This window comes from Apis dorsata, unplaced genomic scaffold (genome assembly GCF_000469605.1).
Source record: "Apis dorsata unplaced genomic scaffold, Apis dorsata 1.3 scaffold_137, whole genome shotgun sequence".
Taxonomy (NCBI): Eukaryota; Metazoa; Arthropoda; class Insecta; order Hymenoptera; family Apidae; genus Apis; species Apis dorsata.
In genome coordinates, this window is record NW_006263429.1 from 332,777 (window position 1) to 345,919 (window position 13,143).

Genomic DNA, 13,143 nt, shown 5'->3' on the forward strand with positions numbered 1-13,143 from the left:
CAAACTAACCTAACGAATCACTCGTTACCAATGATCGCGAAAAATGAAGAATAAAAGTAAAAATCAATTGGTTAAAAGGAATCATTCCAAAATTTTTCCAAAAATTCAAAATTTTTGTACGTTTTGTAAACGTTTTGAGGACCAATGTTGAGATCGATTAACTAAATCTTCATTAGATTAGAACGTTATTATTGGTTACTTAGTGCAAGGTTAATTACGAAATTAATTATTGCATCGCGTTAAGCTCGAATGGAGACCGGCAACCTTGTGGAGAAGGTCTCATCGATATTTTATCGATAGCGCAACACCTATACTACGTTGAAACGATCTAAAAATAATCACTCTGAACAGTACGGACAATGTGAAATCTGCGTCTTACATTCGATGTTCATGGAAACCGGTCAACGTGACTTTCCGTTTGTAATCATTGCATAAAAATTACACTCTTGATCAAACTTTTTCTTCTTGTAATCATACCTTTGCCATTTGCAATAAAATGAAATATAGAAATTGTAATATGTATACTTTTCAGATCAGAAGTCTTGAAATATTTTCTAAATAATATTTTCTTAGCATTTAGATGTTTAAATATAAATTTATCGATTATTCGAATGATATTGATCATTTTCGTATGATTTACTAAGTGATCGTATTGAATTTTTGTATTGAATTGAAATTTCGAGGAAATTCAAAGGATAAAAAATTTATAATTAACATATTTAAATAAATTTCAATATTTGGCAATGAAAAAAAACTAACAAAAATATCGTGTGGGTGCATACATAGATCGATGTGTCTGTGTATAATATTTGTTTTGCAATTGCAAAATACCATATTGCAAGCAATGAAATAGATGCAATCAATTTTAAATATAACATCTATGTAATCAAAATTCTGATTTTTTTTTCATCCAAAATTATAATATATATAAAACAGCATTAAAGCATTTTCCTTTAAATCGTCTTTTTTAAACTTTAATAATTCGAAGTTGGTTAGAAAAATTACGAGCGGAGTAAAGTGGAGTAAAATATAATTTGTCAGACAGTTATCAACGATATTTCTCACAGTCGATATTTCACACACATATTAACGATTTTTTTCATAGTCTTGAAATGATATTCGAATGTATGAAAAAAAAAAGAGAACACGCATTGCTTCAACATCAAGTGGTTCGCCTTGCATTGTAAAAATGTCAGTGGGTGAGATTAAAGGTTAAAGGTGTGTTAAACAAAAGAAAAAATAATTGCACAGTGAATAAATTACGATATGTAACAACAAGATGATAATATTACAAGACAAATCGAAGAATTCGAATTTATAATTTATTTTCTTATTTTTCCCATTCTTATCTGCTATATCTTCAATTGCATTATTTATTGTTTCGCTTTATATCATTTTGATATAACGATTAATTGCTTAAAATGATTTTTTATTCGATTCACGAATTTTAATATCATGTATCAAAGTCGATAAACGTTTTAAGACAATTAAAATATTGATGCAGATAATGATTTTATACATGTTGGAAGCTGTATTAATATCTATTAAACTTTAATCTTTTAATTATCTTTATGCGTATTTAACCTCAAAATTTGAAAGAACATATTAATCAAAATGCAAAATTAGTAGGCGTGTCAATATTTATTATTAGTTTTTCGTGAATTCTCTAATATTTGTCTTCATTATGCATACGTGAAAACAATAACAAATTGTTATGTACACTTATTGAAAAAAGAAACAGATTAAAATACAGGAAAATAATGGTCCAATGATATCAATGCAATAAGCATACTTAGAAAGAAAAAGTTTGCATATAAAATAAAAAAATATAAAGAAAAATTTACATATAATTAATAAGTGTATTCAAAATTTAAACTTTAAAATTACATTTCAACGAGAAAATCTTAGAGATCCACGAAGTATTTTGGTTCACCACTACATATTTGCAAAAAAAAAAGTTTGCCAGATAAGGATAAAAAATATAAAGAAAAATTTACATACGATTAAGTAAGTGTATTCAAAACTTAAACTTTAAAATTATATTTTAACAATGGAAAAGAAAAAAATCATACATTTTAGAGAAATATTTTGGTTCATCAATGTGAATATATAAATAGCGTGTTTATATTTTCTTCCGTTCATTGTATTTCTAAATATCATGAGCTACACTATAGCCAAGCATCTGAAGCCTAACAGACTTGAATTATACAAACGTATGCATACTTGTTGCATCGTGGATCTCGACGAAACGCAGGTAATAACGAGCATTGCATCTAGGTTCAATAGTCGGCGCATGATAAATAACGGACAAATAGAGGGAGGCAAACAAACGAGGACGACAGAGGAAATCGAAGTTCAAATAGACGTGAGCAAATTGCACAGCAAATAGAAAGAATAGCCTCGTGGAACAAAGTAATCTAAAGGGTTAAAATCTTGTTTCGAACTGTACACGCACGCATGTAATAAACACATGTATATACATATTTATTGTGTATTCTCAATCTATGTATCATTCAGCTTCGCAAGAAGTTCGCAAGATAATTTTCGTTATTATAATCATTTTCATGAAAATTTTTACTAAAATTTATGTATCTTATTTTATTAATTATTATTTTATTAATTTGTATTCAAGATTATTTTAATCGATAAAATTTCACATAATAAATGATCATTATACTTAAATGATTGCAATTTCAAAAATCGAAATTTCTCAAATCTTTAATTCTTCACGAAACAATACATTCTGAATTAAATCCTAATTTAAATCCTTAAAATTTTCCATTCAAATCTGCCGAGTCCAAAACTTCCCAACTCTAATTCATTATAACACATATATTAAAAAAAATCGAAGAGAATTACATATAGTAAAATTGAAAAGCATATCTATACTAGGAAATATACATATATCAGTGAATCAAAGAAAGGTTAAAGGTGCGTTCGAAGTTTAGTGTGAATGCACGCGAGCCCACGTGAGGTGGCCAGCGCAGGTGTGATCGTACCTTTAGCGCGAGTGGGTGGCCAGAGGGGGATGGCTTATCGACCAGGATGCTCTAGGCTCCAGAAGCTCAGTATTCGCGGGACCACCACCCCGTCGAAGCGATCTCCTCGTTCAATCGGGACATAAACGAACAGTGCTTGCTTATACCTCTTGTTCCATCGTTATATCACACCGATGTACCGTTCGTCGTGAGAACGAGTCTTCTCACCTGTCACCGGTTTTATCCTTCTCGCGAATCGACGTTTCTTCAACGGAAGCTTTCGTCGAACGCAATAATCAAAGTAAGTGTTCCGCATCTTTGTTTCTTTTTTTTTTTTTTTCTTTCGTTTCGGTTTATTTTGATGATAGCTTTTTGAAGGAATAATTGATTTGATCGGGAGTGGTTCAATTATTCTTCACGAGTAAAAATTTCTTTGAAATTTTCCGGAAATTTGTCGAACACAGTCTTCAGAGCAAATCTTTAGCAATCTTTTTGTTTTGTTTTTTTCGTCTCGATATTTGGTTTAAGTTATTTTGATGGTGATTGGAATTTCTTGAATAATTGAATTTTGCGATTGATAATTGGGAGTGGTTTGATTATCCTTCTCGCGAATAGACTTAAGTTTTTTCGTTGAAAGCAATCCACTAAATCTTTCACTTTTTCTGTTCAACATTTGGTTCAGATTATTTCTGACAGTGAAGAGAATTTCTTGGAGGAATATACAATTACATTTATGAGATAATTGGCAAGTTTTAATCGGAAGTGATTCAATTATCGAGGATAATGGATAGTGATAAATATCCATAGTGTAAATACAGGCAGCGTCTTGTGATTTCCGCGACATTTTCTCGGAGAATGGTGGGTGGATTGAGATATACGTTGTGTTGTTAATGGAGGATAGTTCAATTAGGTTGGCTCGTTTGTCAATATTTTCCTCTTGGCGTAGGTGTCGGGTAAATAACATTTGATAGTAAAGATTGTTGTGCTAGGTCTTGGAAGCGATATAAGATAATGGTAGACGGGATTTCTTCGATAGTTTGTCACTTTTGTCGTCCATCGCTACAGTCGAATGACCCAGTTGATACTCGAGTCGTGGATACGTGAGATATTGCCCGACGACCTGCGGTGACCCAGTTATCGATTCTCCAGATTGAAATGAACTATTTCCACGATTGTTTTCATCACGTCCATCCTTGCGCGCCTCGTGCATCTTCATTCAATAGTTCCTTCACTTCCTTCTTGCCACGAATCCAATTATTCGCCTTTATTCGTTTCACTTAACTGACCAATTTTTTTTAAAGAATAAAACGCACAGAATCTATCCTTTGTATTCCTCCATTTCTTCGAATCGAAAATTAGAAAAAAAAAATCTTCTTCTAACCTGAAAAATTATTATCATATTACATATTTATAAAGATTATCATTATTACATATTAATGTAACATTCTTTTATGCGAGGCACAATTTTTTTTACTCCCTCAATACATTTCTCTATCTCTTCCTTCATCTTCTCCCTCCTTTCCTCAAATCGAAAATTGATAAAAAGTCTTCTTTCTACCTGAAAAATTTGAAAGGAATGGAGCATTGTCGTAGACACTCTCTCATATAAGATACAATTTTCTTACCTCTACTCAAACGTTCCTCTATTTCTTCGCGCGCAAAATCCATCCTACCTTTTCTCCCTTCCTCGAATTAAATAATCGAAAATTAAAGGGAAAAAGTGTTCTTCCATCGGAAAGATTCGAGTATGATCGAACATTGTTTCCGGTCGTTGGCCAAAGTTCGGCTAAGGGGTCGCGCATTTAAATCACTCTGCAAATAGATAGTGGCGAGATGAAGGGGTACACTGACCTCGATTACCGAATCCATCGAGGCGGAATACAGTTGTACAGAGCTGGAACAGAGCCAGGGGCAGAGTTGCAACTGCATTTAGCACGGCTGCCAGCCCGTGAGTCAATGTACGAGGAATCCCTTTGCACGCCGCACGGGGATACGACACATCCGTAAATCAATGTTGTGCTCACGAGGATCCCGGCCTTTCCTATCCGATCGATAATTAGGTCTCGGTGAGAATCAAGCCGGATATTCGATTCCATTTCTCGCGGGGCGACACGCCGCGAGGAAGGGCCTCGTGGGAGGAGGGGCTTTAAGGTAATCGCGTTTCCGCTCCCGCCAAACGCGGCCAATCGAGGGGAGAGACGTCTCTAGAAACAATATGGAAAATTTATGGTTTGAGAAGAAAATCGAGAGAGAAAGAGAGAAATGGATTGAGATTGAGAGGGTTTATTGATAGAAAGAATGGATGGAATGTGTGAAAAATATGGAAGAGAATCTGTGTCAATTTTGAAAGAGAAAAAGAATAATTGGATGATGGTTTGATTAATTGGTACAATTTTTGGAGAAGGATAATGATAATGCGTTTCAGAAAATGGAAATTGTATGTAAAGAAATATAGAAATTGAAGATTAGAGAAGTTGGTTAATTACAAAAGATTAATTTTGTTAAAGTAAATTATATAATCTAGAATATATATGAGTGTGCAATAAGGAAGATTTATGCATCAGAATATTTGTGAAAAATTAAAAATTAGGAGAAATACTTTTAAAAATAGTTGACAAATTATGTATATGATTAATTGTAAAATATAAGAGCAATTTGTTTAGGGAATTAGCCAAGAACCATTGATTTACGACGAAAAAAAAATAGAAAAAAGATCATTGTCGAGAGTATATCTGAATGATTAATTAGTAGTTGGAGATGTCGGAATAAATTTAGTTGAAATTAGATTTTAGATTCGTTTCTAGAGAGAGTAAGACCAGGTGGTGGTCGTTATGGAACGCTTATTTTCACGCAATGCACGGAACACCCCTTTAGATTGGTACCTTCCGCGAAAGGGTGAACCACCTTCGTGTCGTGCCACCTTCGATAAAGTTGATTTGCATGCACCATGCAAAGGCGCGTATTTGCATAAATACTTCCCAAGTTATTTTCTTTTATCGTTAGGACTACACACCTTCCACGATTCGTTCAATTAGACCGTCTTGATTCTGGCAAAAAAACTCGCTAGTCATTGACCTTCTTTTTGTCATTTGGATTTCAGCCATCTCGATTCAGATTTTCCCTAAAAATTATTTTATTTGAATCAGCAATTGTAATTAAAATTAGAATATGGGAAAATTCATTTTTTTCGAATGAATTTTAATCAATATTTTTTAAAAAAATATGCAAAAATGTGAAAAAAATATGCAATGGAACACACTGAAATACTAATAAAATAATTTTGATTAATTTATTATGAAACAAGTATAAATGTAAAATTTTTTTGAATATTTAACTTTATAATTTTTTAAATTAGATTCATATGTTGTGTTAAGTGATAGAATTTGTATATATTTTATACTTTTTAGAAAACTGAATTGAATCGCATGGCGTGGACGTTTATCGCGGTCAACAATCTGTTTACTAATTTTTACTCGAAACTCGTCGTGGCGTGTCCCGTTAATCCAATTTTACAAATCGATTATTTTGTCATGCATGAAATAGATTATCGATCGTCCTCCAATTATTTACATTTTATGGCCAGACTGGATCTTGTGAATATATATCAAATATTAAACATGTATATCTCCATCTGGACATGAATCTTTATTTCTATTTTTCTTTAAACACTTTAAAATATTATTATATAAACCTAGAAAAATTAGTTAAATTAGGTTAGGTTAGATTAGATTGACAACTCGATATACTTGAAACATTTATGCTACCATTTCAAAAATAATTTTTCTTTCAAAATTGTATGTTAATATACAAATACCATATGTAACAAAATGTAATAAAACAAGACAAATATAAAAAATGTCTAATCATTTTTTAACGGCTCAGGTTGAAACTATATTCAATAAAAAATTTCCTTTATATTTTGATTAATGTCTCTTCTATTTTTTAACAATTTATTTAGATCAATTCATCTAGAAAATAAATAATAAACCTAGAAAAATATTTTTTATAAATTTTAATGCAAAAGAAAATTAAAAGAATACCTTCGAATTATTCAAAAATTCTCGATATATCACTAAATTCTTTTAAATAAATCATTTACCTCGAATCAAAATTTAATACTAACGAGAAAGATCATTCTCTTTTGACCATTACGTTTCTCTCAAACGAACCGAAAAAATTGGAACGAACCACGGCAGAAAACAGACGAGTCCACTCGCATAACGCGCCCATATTAATCCCTATGTGTGTTCCCTTCTTCCCTTTTTCCTACTCTTCTTTCGTCGAGAAAAAAGAAAATACCCGCGAGCTTTTGGCAAAAATCCAAGACAGAGTGGAGTACTGGTTGCACATTCGGCGCGTCTATAGCCGTTCCACTCTTCTGGCCGGTGCACATGCAGCCGCAGCCATGACACCGGGAATCAGGCCACTGTCCCACTTTACGCCTTTCCGACCGATAAAGGTTACCCGTTCGTTCTTCGTGCACGTAATACTGACTCGGTTGCGAAACTCGTACAATTCCTGGCTGGAAACGAAAGAGGTTGAAGTTCTTGCGAGGAAAAGAACCGAATCGTGTATAAATCGGAGTGACTGAGTGCAATAGACTTGATCAATCGGTATCCTTGGAATTTCGTTTAGCGACACATAGCCTATGAAAAATAAGAATTGAATAGAATGATCCTGAAGAGGGCAGCTTTAAACTTTGTGATGATCAAAGTTCTTTGAACTTTTGAAATTATTTTGGTTTTTTTTAATCGTAATATTTTTATTTGTGGTTTTTTTTTTAATTGTGATTGTAGATACAGTTATCGAGAGAAAGAATAAGGTTAGCTTAATAATTGGAAGATATTGAGAATTAGTCGTTACTTCGAAAGAAGATTTTACTTGGAACTTAACCTAATCATATTAATTTGATTAATTATTAATTAAATGAGAAATATATTTCTTTCTGATGAAATAAATCATAAATAAATAAAAGTATACTTGTATAATATATAAGTAATACATATATAGTAAGTAATATAATATATTTATTACAGTATAAGTAAAATCTAAGTAAATTTTATTCTGAAAAGATTTAATTATATAGGTAACATAATAAAAGCTTGTCTCAATTTAAATGAAGATAGAACGATAAAATAAAACAAATTTGAAGAATAAATATTTTCAAATAGAAGAGGCAATAATCTTTTCGTCAAAACGAAAGAATAAACACAGGAAAATCTTAAAATATTTATAGTTTTCTGTCTGATTTCTTCATGTCTGTTTAAGTTTTGCTTGGAAATCATGCGTATGATGATCTTGTATATGATATCCTGAGTATGCAACGCATGGTAACAACCCAATTGGATCGCGTGTCGTTCATCTCTCGTCCTTCGTGAATGTAATCGTGGACACGCGAGTTCGTGTTTATCATTAACACATGTGCAAAATTATTCTTTTATAAGATTAACAGTGAAATATGACAAATGCTGCCTTCCTATAATATAAATAAAAAAACATTTTCAAAAATTTAATTCTTTCAATGTATCATGGCTTTCAAAAGAATTTTAATGTTTTTTAATTAAAAATTATCATGAAATCAAATAAATCAAATAGTCCATTACATCACAATATCACATAGTTTCAATTTTTTAATACAATAAATTTTTTAATAAGAAAGCCAAAATACTATTATTGAATATTCATAATATCAAATTATCAATTTTTTTTATTTAATTTTCAAGTAAAGAACATCAAAGCTTTAATATACAAAATAATTTTTTTATAAATCAAAACAAATCTATATCTCTAAATCATGTCAGCTTTTAAACTTAATTTTCTCATGAAAAATACTAAAATTCTAACCTAAAAAAAAATAAAGAAAAGAAAAATGTTTCGGTATTTCAAAATCATTGCACAAAAAGCTTTTAAAAACTGGCGAGAGAAACACGATCAAACGAATCCCTTCAACGATGACCTTAAAAACATATCCCGACCGAGATATCGATTCCGTGCTACGAAACTGGATCATTTAAATCATCGATGAAGACGACTTGTCGGTGTTCTAGACGTGGAAACGTCTCTGTTGGCCTGTTACTAATTTCAACACGACCGGTTGATTTCAAGAGGATATCGAGAAGGACACGAAAAAGAGGTCTGTGATAGTTTTCTAGCCGTGCAGCTGCACCCGGTGCAAGCTCTGCTGTTCGATAACCGAGGTGCAATGGCCGTCGGCCCCAAGAACGTATCTAGGCCACCGGCACCAGCATTTCCACCACCACCAACCACCACTACTAGCACCATCGATATCATTGCTACTTCTACAATCATCGCAAGCTATCGTCTATTAAAATACTGTGATATCGTTGTATTGTTATATATATGAACTATTTGGAAATCAAACTTGGATCAATTCCAATTTTATGAAAAATTATTTATTTTATTACTAAATATGATTAATGTTTGATTTTTCAAGAATCAAATGATTGATGATTACATTGATTCGCGATGATTAAGTTAATTAAATTGTTTTAAAGGTATGATATTCTATTGTTTAAGAATCAAATTGATTAATTGTACTTTTTAAAAATAGGTGATTTTTCAAATAAAATAATTAAATTTGGCTTCTATATGATTCATATATTAGATTATTTTTGTTCTAAATTTTGATGATATTTAAATAACTTTAATGCAATTTATAAGATTATAATAAATAATGCTTTATCAAAATTCATTATTATTATGTTTAATGTATAATTATAAGATTAATTTACATATAATCTAATCAATGTGTGCTTTATTAATTTTTCAATATTATTAATTGATAAATTTTGTTAAAGAGTTTTAATCAAAGAAGCACACATGTTTCTGTGAAAAGTGAATGTCCTATCATCAATGGAAGTACCAGATTGTATATTTTTTAAATTATGATCACTAAATAATAAAATAATCATTGATCAATTGATTCATCTAAAAATTTATTAAATAATTTAAAATTATTAGTAAACTTTTTTTATACAAAAAAGTCTGTAAGGATAAAAGTTAAGAATAATTTTTGTTTTTTTCTAAATTGTTTAATTTTTTTTAAGAATTAATATTATTTAAAAAAAAAATAAAGAATTATATGTCATGTTGTAAATTTATAATAATTATCAGAAATTGATTATATTGATTATATTGCATTAATCAATATGAAAGGTCACTACTATTTTTTTATCAAACTGTATGCACTTTGATAAATATTGCGAAGCCAAAGTTACGTATGTTTTATGAAATTATTTTTTCATGAATTATTTTTTTAACACCAATGATCCTATCCAAAATTATTATTAGAAATTCATATCGTCCTTTAAATGCAACAAAAAAATTTTTCTCTACATTTTGATGAAGAACATTTCTTTTATTTTTTCAGAAAAGATACTAATACGAGAGAAATTATAAATAATACCTTCAAATTATCAAGTCCTTTTTAAATTCTTATTAAATAAACCATCAAAACAAATCCAATTTCACTATCAATCAAACACTATTTTCACGATGAAAAACAGGCGTAAATTTTCATACAAAAACTTCGAAAGCCGTGCCAAGGACGCGATCATTAGTCGCACTTGGAGACACAAGTTTCCATTTAACATCAACGTTCTCAACACCATCACCGCCAGTATCGATCGTGATAAGAAATAGTAATAGTGAAAAGAATCGGAATAATACATTTCTTCAGAAGAAAAAAATAAAATCTACTATATATGTGAAAGGATATAGCGATTGCCACGTGTTGAGCGATAAGCTCTTTGGAAATGCGACACGCTCGGCTCCTCTTTGTAAACGTGGTAGAAAAAAGGGATGCTCGCGGATTGATCGAGAAAATTAAAGCCAAGGACAGGCTGCCTCAACCTATCTTTGAGATCGTAGAAGAGGGTCGCGTTATTGCTGTTTTATCCTCTTTGCTGTGGCTACTCAACAAGGGTTTCCCTTGTTTTTCCCGGTGTTGGACGTTGCGAGTGCAAATAAGGTTAGAGGAAAGTTGTGCGAGGACGACTCGAGGTGATAAGTCGAGGAATGAGAGACAGCTGGTGAAATCAATATGTAATTTTATGTGAGGTGGTTTAACAAATGAATTAAAAATATTCATGTAAGACAATGATAATGACATATTTTCATGTAACGACAAGAATGTTTATAAAATTAAATTAATTAATCTATAAAATTAAAATTTGTAATTTAGATTATATTAAATATAAAGTTTTGTTCAAGGTGTTTGGAGACTTTGAAGAATGTAGATATTTTTTTTAATGAGATTAGTGAAGTAAACTTTGAATATAAGTGAATTATGTTATTAAGATAAATGCATCAAACAAACAACTTTTCTTAATATAAGAAGGAAAAATATTTCAAATATTTAGTGTATTATTAAAAATTGACATTCACACTTCACACGAAAAAAAATTGCGAAAATTCGCTGATTGGAATAGGATATCATGTACATCGTGGAAAATTATTCATTATTGATCGATTGGCTTTTCTATAGTTTCTATCTTTTCTCTTCTCTTTTCTACCCTTCTGTAGACTGTTGTTCTAAAGGAAAATCGATATCCGGTTTATTGGAAGTTTAATTAAATATCGAGTCGAACGACGAGAATAACGAATTCGTTGTGTATGTTTTTTTTAAAGATGATAACGGCGTTGCCAGTACCCTCGGTGAAGGTCTTCCACAAAACCTATTACCAGGAGAAAGGATCCAGGATAGGGAATAGTCAACCTGGAAGCCCTTTGGCCGAAAGCGAAGCAGTGCTGGCGTTAGTTGATAAGGAACCCCCGGAATATTACTTCTGCGGCAAGGTAAGAAATATTCCATCGATGAACGATAAATTTTCAAACTTTTAAAAATAATATGATAATATTTGTCAAGCATCTAGATACTTTCAATTAAATAAGACGTTAATCTGATGATTTATTGCATGTATATAATAATATATTTAATCGATATACATGTATTCAAATCCATTAAGAAAATAGAGAAAACGATACGATTGAAATCACTTTTTAATCTATACGATATCTCAATCGATTTCCAAGATGACTCAAAGTTTCCACAACGTTTAAATTAAAAAACAAAGATTACGAATCGATCCCGCAATTCAATAATTTACATTTCTTTCTGAAAATACATGTTATATTTTTCCAAGAATTTATTTGTTAGTTTGGAACAGATCAATGATGTAATACAAGCGAGAGGTTCGAGTAAGCGATAAAGATAAAAATAGTAAAACGATCAAAAATTATCTTTTCTTTATCTCGGGAATCAAAAGTTACATCGGAATAAATGAAGAGTTTTGAAGGGCAAGATTCCACTCTTCTAATGATCGTATATTCATTGAAAAAAATTATTATCTTTGGAATTATAGCGGTTCAAAGTTTTTCTAATTTTAATTAGAATTTAATTAAAATTAATAATAGGTATATTTATTTTTGAAATATTAATTACAAATCTTATTGACAATATATTAGAATTAATTTTAACTTAATTAAAAATTTTTTTGATCGAAACGAAATGGATTTTCATTCAATTCGATTCGTGTTTAATTATGATCAAAAATATATTTATAAATTCCATAAATTTTAAATATCTATATAAACGAATCATCTTGTATTTATAACATTTATAAAATATGCAAAAAAAAATATATTATGCGTGCAATATGAAAAGTATGCAATTTGCATGAAAATTTGATCATTAAAAAAAATAGTAGAAATTTATTAGAAATGCGATCTCTGAGTGGGAGTCCTTATTTATATAATTTATTCATACAAAATTCTTAATTATCCCGAAGAATATGGGGCAAAGAGCAAAAAAAACGAGCGATTCATCTCGCAATGAAGTGAACTGAAAAAATATTGAAAGGACACTTGGATAGAGAAGTGAAACATTGTCAGCGTTGCACAGCATAACCTATAAGTGATCGTTTCTTGAACACGTTCGACCACACGTGAGAGCTCTCCAACCTCAAAACTTTCCTCCTCTTCTATAGCGAGGTGTAAGAGTCTAAGGAGAAAAAAAAACTGATTCGACAGAAAAGTACCGAATAAAACTGATCGTCACAGTAGCAATTCAAAAGGTCAGATCTTTGCTGTAATTTCTATATCCCCGCTAATATACCTACGCGTGTCATTTTTTTTTTTTTTTTTT

At 30.7% G+C, this 13,143-nt stretch overlaps 1 protein-coding gene and 2 long non-coding RNA genes across 5 annotated transcripts in view; 2 read left to right on the plus strand and 1 right to left on the minus strand.

Annotated features, from left to right (window-relative positions):
* The first annotated feature begins 1,076 nt into the window (after positions 1-1,076).
* Positions 1,077-1,734, plus strand: LOC116185245. Its single transcript, XR_004150046.1, has 2 exons — positions 1,077-1,218; positions 1,652-1,734. It is a non-coding gene; the product is annotated as an uncharacterized LOC116185245 (long non-coding RNA).
* A 1,102-nt stretch (positions 1,735-2,836) lies between these two features.
* The window catches only part of LOC102679731, a 16,792-nt gene continuing 6,485 nt past the window's right edge, over positions 2,837-13,143 (plus strand). The window contains exons 1-2 of one of the 3 annotated variants that reach the window (XM_006613201.2): positions 2,837-3,279; positions 11,628-11,795. In XM_006613201.2, coding sequence (XP_006613264.1) covers positions 11,628-11,795 — 168 coding nt within the window. In that variant the 5' untranslated portion in view covers positions 2,837-3,279. Of the gene's footprint in view, positions 3,280-7,627; positions 7,880-10,543; positions 10,969-11,626; positions 11,796-13,143 lie in introns of those variants that run through there. The other 2 variants (XM_031509307.1, XM_006613202.2) reach the window with 2 other exon arrangements.
* On the minus strand, positions 6,367-7,158 carry LOC116185246. The gene is made up of 2 exons (XR_004150047.1): positions 7,019-7,158; positions 6,367-6,669 (listed from the first exon to the last, which is right to left on the minus strand). It is a non-coding gene; the product is annotated as an uncharacterized LOC116185246 (long non-coding RNA).